General features: G+C 38.9%; 1 protein-coding gene across 1 annotated transcript in view; it reads left to right on the top strand.

Moving 5' to 3' along the window:
- The window catches only part of LOC122060502, an 8,088-nt gene extending 2,112 nt beyond the window's left edge, over positions 1 to 5,976 (top strand). The window contains exon 2 of the mRNA XM_042623602.1: positions 5,672 to 5,976. Coding sequence (XP_042479536.1) covers positions 5,672 to 5,821 — 150 coding nt within the window. The 3' untranslated portion in view covers positions 5,822 to 5,976. The remainder of the gene's footprint in view (positions 1 to 5,671) is intronic.
- The last annotated feature ends 870 nt before the right edge of the window (positions 5,977 to 6,846 follow it).

Raw genomic sequence — 6,846 nt, forward strand, 5'->3', positions numbered from 1 at the left:
GGGGGGGGGGGAGGGTAGGCAGGCACTGATCTATTAATAGATGTTGTCCTAGAGATGTTGAAGCTGCATATATTATTTGCATTGTGCTTACTATCATCAACTAGGGAGAAAATATAGAATGAACATGGGCTAATAATTCCATATTGATCTGAATCAACCTATACACTCCCATTTTTAATGAGATTCTGGCTAGAAGCATACATGTTCAAAACTTTAAAATAACTTACGTGCTTGAATACAAAGAGTATCGACAAGTCATAGAGCAAGAGGCTTGTATTACCAAATGTGGAGAAATGGACTAATGGAATAAATCCTACAATAGGGATGGAGTGGGGGGAAAGATGGACAGGAGCCCTTAGGAGCTGAAACTATGACTAGAATTTGGTCATCCATTTTCATATTTTTAACTTCAACAAGAAAAGAATTTCCATTGATGTCATTGAAGCTGTTCAGGCAATGTAGTGATTACCAGATGTTCAACCCCATTGAACACAAGCCTGGTCAGAAAGGTGGAATCCAATTATCGAGTTGATTCTTGAATCTCAGGTGCTTGCCTCTTGTAACTCTTTGATTCCTCACCTTCCAGGTTTCCCACATGATCTCATCAGGAAACGTTCTCCAAGTTATACACCCTCAAACTCCACTTGTATTTACCTAATGAGTATCCGTTGGGGTAAGCTAGTAAACCCCAAATAAATTCAGCTAGTGGCTTGCATAATATTTACTGAGAGTGTTACTATCCTGATCACATGAAGAAAATAGAATCTCTCTTGTCATGGAATATGAATTATGGTGGAAGTATAATAGATAAGGAAGAAGGTAAATATTGGAGGTTAGAGGAGGAAGAGAAAATAAAGGGGTATAAAGAAGATAGAAATCTTTGCTGGAAAATTCTCATCCCTCTTACTTTCACACTTGCTGTTTAAATAGATGGCCCATGCGTTAAAACATTAAACAAAACAACTACCCGACATGAAGTTCTCCCATAACTACCCATTACATCTTAATACCCCATAACTATCCATCACCCTCTAACTTGGCAACTGATTTGAAGTAACTAAAGTAACTATCCAATAGAAAACATATTACTTAACAATTGATGTAACTGACTCACTGATCACGTGCCATGTGGACCTCTAACATCCCTTCCCCCTTAAGTCGGTCCTTTGTCCTCAAGGGCAATGAAATTAAGGGAAGTGAGGGTCCGGTAGGATCCCATTTCTTAATAGGAAAACCCTAATAAATGAAGCAGAAAGAGAAAGATTTTCTTAAGCGATGGTCATCTCATGACTTGCCGACCTCGCTGACTGGCTAACTCCAAATTGTTTTTATGTGGTACGTACGCGACCCTTGACCAGGCAGACCAAGTAGTTATAGTAGATTTTCATTGTAAATTTTCCCATTCCTTCATCTATGCAATGTCTTTAACCAGCTTTGTGTATGTTTCCTCTCCGGTTATATAGTCTTTCAAATAATCCCACACTCTTATGTAGGAATGGATTGGACCACCAAACCAGGCCCAAGACTGCAGGAAATTATAAACCAGAGAACAACCAATAATCACCCAACAGTGAGCAGCAATAACAGTCCAATAGTAACGAGTAAACAGTCCTTAACAAACAGATTTGTCAAACCAGAATCTGGGGCTCTATGACCAGATATCAGCACCAAACAAAAGGACTAATCAACAACCAGACTATGGTATCAACAGTCCACAACCATAACAGAACAGTAGCAATTTCAGCAGTTGACAGATTTCAGATTACCAATATAAATTAGGACAGGGCAGTAGTAGACTAAACAAACACAACCAGAAACTCCAGAGACCTTTTGGAGGTTCAAATCAACAGCAACATTGATCCACATTATTAAGGAAACAACATAAGACCAGTCACAGTAATCGATCCCAAGTTAGGACACAACAGGTCACTAAAAGACAAAAATCCGGAGATTTTTAATATCTCAGAGATGGCTGATCAGAATCAGCCAAAATTAGGGTCGATCCTTACTTGGACAGAGGGGATCCTTCGACCAAAAGACTAGGCTGATCAGACCTGCAGAACTGATCTTTCCAGCAGAGACCGAAGGCTCTGTTTTTGCAGAAAATTCTGGGCAGAAATAGAAGGAATCGTACCTGGTGTTTGCAGCTCTAATAAACCTTGAAATTACAGTAGAGCTGAAAGAAAAAATTACTTGGAGCAGACCTCCTGGACTTCACGCCTCAAAGAGTCGTTGGATCGAACACCAACCCATCACTATGATCAGACACACAGAAGTTCTCTTGCAGAGAAAGCAGCAGCAGCAGCCATATATTTTGTCAAAATCATGGCTCATTGAAAGAGCCTTCTTCTTTATTTATAATGATGGAGAGGGTTTACAAATAATAGTAACTAAGAGTTACTAAAAACTGATTACAAGAAGTTACAAAAAACTGGAAATTGGAATATAATGAAAATAGAAACTAGTCTTGATAGAAATTAGAAACTAACAATGACTTGAAATTAGAAACTAATTTAGGACTTCAAAATAGAAACTAAATAACTAATTAGTAACCCCATCAGTAGCTCAAATCGTGGGCTGACTTGGACCAGATCTGGGTCGACCCAATCAACCACTTGGGTCGACCTTGGTCTTGGTTCTCCTTGTGTAAACCCTTGTCGGTACTGCATCACACTCTCATCCAATTCCATCTATTTGAGATCTGTCCTCAATAATGGATTCCAACACAACCTTCCTTTATTCCCTACAAAATATTTTGTTGATTGTTATAATAGTATTGCCAGCTGCCATAACACCTAGGTGAGGCCCACACACTCAATGAGAGCACCACATTCCAGGTATATTTTCCATTTTCCTGGTTTGTTTTCCATATCCCATGGTAATTTCCTTCAAACCCTCACTTGTCACCCTGGCAATGCGTTGACAATTACAATCATGATCTCCTGGCCCATTGCTATCTTATAGATACTGGGCCACTGATTCTCCAATTTACCTATCTCTGTCTGTCCTTCCAAATTCTGACATCTTACCATTTCCCTCCTTGTAAACTACATGGGCTATAAATTCATGGTAATTCTTCTATTTATATTTTAACATACTTGTCCCAAACTAATGTCAAATCACCCTCCTTCATAATGGCTGGATCTCAAAAGCCATCGACTCATCAGCATCTTATTCATCAAGACTATTGACATAATCCCCAAGCCCCAATCCCTGTTACACTTCCTTCCAACTTGCAAGATGGAAGCTCCTCCAGGTGCATTGGAATACTTATAATTAAGATGATGTTTTCCTGTAGGAAAAAGTACCTCCTCGTCAATTTACTCTAATTAAGGAAATTTTCCCTCCAATACAAGTATTTCCCAACCTAGCATTCTTTTCACTCATTCATGATACTGCAAGGGGAGCTTCAGTTGCCTTGAGACATGGGATGTTGTAGCTTTTATGACCATCTGAAACTGGGTTGAGATTTTGACTCATAAGCACTTCCAGAATCGGGACTATTTCCCCTTTCTATATCACTATTGGATTCTCCATTACAGCAGCTCTTCAATTCGTACAAATTGGGATTTCAAAGTTATAAAAAGGAAGGTGAACAACTAAGCACCTTAACCCACCTCTGCATGAATCACTTTCCAGTATACCTCTAACACTGCTACTTGGCTGCCCTCCTTGCCCAAAATTGGTTTTTGCAGCGTACTGTAGTTTTGAGATTATCAGGGCCTCTCTGCTCATCTGCATTCTTTATTACTCGCACAAACAAATATTCTCCTCAAGCTGTCTACCTAAGTTATAGGAAGGGAGTTATAGGGTCCCCTGGCCTAGTTCTTCCTGTGCTATTAAAATGATATATCATGGCATGGCCCTATCAATAAAACTGGAAAGGAGGTGGTGGCAATATAAGCCCCGATCCATCTTTCCAACTCTTGTTAAACCCAGAGCTTCGATTTCTTCTTCAAAAATATCTCGTCCTACATGGTCACTCTCCTTTTCCAAAATTCAAATGACATATAAAAGGAGCCCATCACCCCCTCTAAGCTGGATAATGTGGAACTTCTGTAGGTTATGGACCATAGAAATAACCCAACCAAAGAACCAAACGAGTTTTCAGGAGCAAAATCTGTCAAGAGTTAGCCTACTTGTAGTCCAACTGATTCAGAGTCTCCAAAAAAGAACGGTTTCTGATGGGACTCTGCAGGAATAATGAATGTAGGCCTCAACGGAAACAGAACCTAGTGTTCAGTCAGCAATAGGAATGTTAAACTTACATACTGTTCACTATTTCAGCAAGCCAAAGAGAAATTTCAGCCCCTTCGGAACACCAGTCCATGGAGATCTAGACAACCCTAAACTTTATAAGATATTACAGTTATTGGAGTATTAACAGCCCCTAAAATATCAGAAAAGATAAGAGTCTAGCGAGGATTTTAATCTGATTGGTTATGCTTCACATAATTACTGTACTAGTTTTAAATTTAAGAAACTATTGTAGTCCATAATAGTCCAATAAGGAACTCCAACTCAGTACTAAAGTGAATTATTTATTCTCTAATGATATAGCTATAGAAACCAATAACAGATTTTCCAAATAGTAAATAACTGAATTTATTTAATCAATAATGGGCTGCAAATGCTATAAATTACAACACGGAGAAGCTTCCCTTGGGAACAGCACAAGACATACCTACAAATAAATTAGAAGATAATGCAGAAGAAGACCAATTATTTGGACCAACTGAAATCCGTTTTGCTTTAACTAAGCTCTTAGCACCTTCAAATAGCTCCAACTGTACAAAGATGGAGAGAATAGCAATCCAAAAAGAGGGTTGTGGGGGTGGGGGTGGGGGTGGGAAGAATTCTAGATGTGGGTGGGAAGAACTTCAATGACACTTGTAGATGTCATTTTCTTTGATTGTCCTCTTTGAGTCTCCCTTTTGCCTCTTCTAATGGAATATCATATCGGCCATGAGTTGTTACTTCTTTACTTTGTGATAAATTTTTATAATTGCATCTAGAAGAAATATTAAACATTTTTAGTGATTTTACCTCAAGTGCCCTCTGCCCCGATGGACCAATAGATCAAAAAATTGTCAAGGAACCAAGCCAACAATCCTTTGTTTATATCCCCTTTTAAAAAAAACCAAAATGGTCAAACCAAAATTTAAATTTCATTTTGGTTATGGAACTGAAATGGCCTCTTAAATGAAATTTACAATTAATTTATCTGTGTTTTCTTTTCTTTTCTTTTTCTTTTTTTCCTTTTTATCTGCAGAATATCTGGATATGCAAAAGAATGTGATAGGTCTCATGTTTGTGAACATTTAATTGTTTTTGCCCAGGAGATCTCCAAAGTTTTGGGTTGAAGTAGTGAAAAAAATGACATAAAGGTCTGTGATTTAACAGAAAATAGAGTGATGGCAGCAAATCCATGTACACAAACCCTTTGTTGGGTTAAGACTTTGTTGAGTCGAGGAGATGCCAGACTACTGTAGGTTGGATTTATGACTTATAGGTGTCAGTTCAAGCTTCTCCTCAACATATTAGGGCATCTTGAATTTGTAGTTTACCTTAACCTCCTGTTTTCATTATTGAAATTTAACTTTTTTTCCGCCCTACTGAAGCATATTGCGATTTGCAATCTTGGTACTGATAGAAAATTTAATCTGCACAGGTCCTTAATATGATCATTCAGGACTTGTTTCAGGGGCATCCTATCAGTAAAAGGAAGCTGAAGGAGTTACTTGGTCACACCCCATCACAAGTCCTTGCCGGAGCTCTTCTAGGCATGTTGGTTGCTTGCATCTGTTGTCAGGTAGCTTAGTTGCTACCTAGGTTGCTGCAGCAGGTACTTCCACAAGATCTGTATCAATGTTGTGAAACTCAAATTACATCTCTTGGTTCAATGGGATACTTCTGTTGAGCTCATGTACTTCATAATTCTTTTGAGAATCAATTATGTTTTACAAGGTTGACTTCTGAGCTTCATGTTTATGTGGATGATTGTGTGAGAGTCACCTACTGGTTTTTCAGCACCCCTAAGGATTTTTTGGTTGGATTGGAAATGGAGGAAAGGAAAGTCGTAGAAAAAGGGAGGAAAGGAGTACATTTTCCATTACCTGTTTGGTTGGAGTACAAAATCTTGGAACGTGGAGAAATCCCATACCTTCCTCATTAAAATGAGATGGGAGTCCAGGAAATAGTATCATTAATTGGTTGACTGCTGGGTTCTCTTCACATACTCTGTTTGCTTCCTTCCCACCCTTTTTTGGATGTTGTGTAGCACTACTGTTTTATTAGGTTGCGAGCATATCTCTTTCCTACCCACCCTCCCTCAATCTTTTCCTTGAATATTTTGCTTGTTATGATTAAAACAAAGATCTTTAATGGGTCACAGCCATTATCTTGAGGGAGATTCTAAACCCTCTGAACTGGGAGGGATGCCAACTAGAGTTTTTTCACCAATTCACTCAGAGGGATCCACCAAAACCTTAAGGCATTAGGTAGAGAGAGCCCCTCAAGTGTATGAGACACCAAGGACCTGAACAAAACGATGTGTCTTTCCATGTTTACGGCGACGTCTCATTCTGCAGACACAAGGGGGTGGTGGGAGTTGCAGAAGTATTTGTACAGGTCCTTGGTGCCTTAATATACTTGAGCAGCTTTCTCCATCAATTGCCTTAAGGTTTTGGATTGTGGGCCCTCCAACTCCAACAATGCTCTTTGCATATTCCATGTTTGCATTGCTTGTTTTTAAGGGAGCCCCAGTTAGTTCATAATGAAAATATTTCAATATTTTTTGATTCCGTGGATTATTATCATGAGGCACAGAAGGGAGGAGCTATATGA

Source organism: Macadamia integrifolia, chromosome 14 (genome assembly GCF_013358625.1).
Source record: "Macadamia integrifolia cultivar HAES 741 chromosome 14, SCU_Mint_v3, whole genome shotgun sequence".
Lineage (NCBI taxonomy): Eukaryota > Viridiplantae > Streptophyta > Magnoliopsida > Proteales > Proteaceae > Macadamia > Macadamia integrifolia.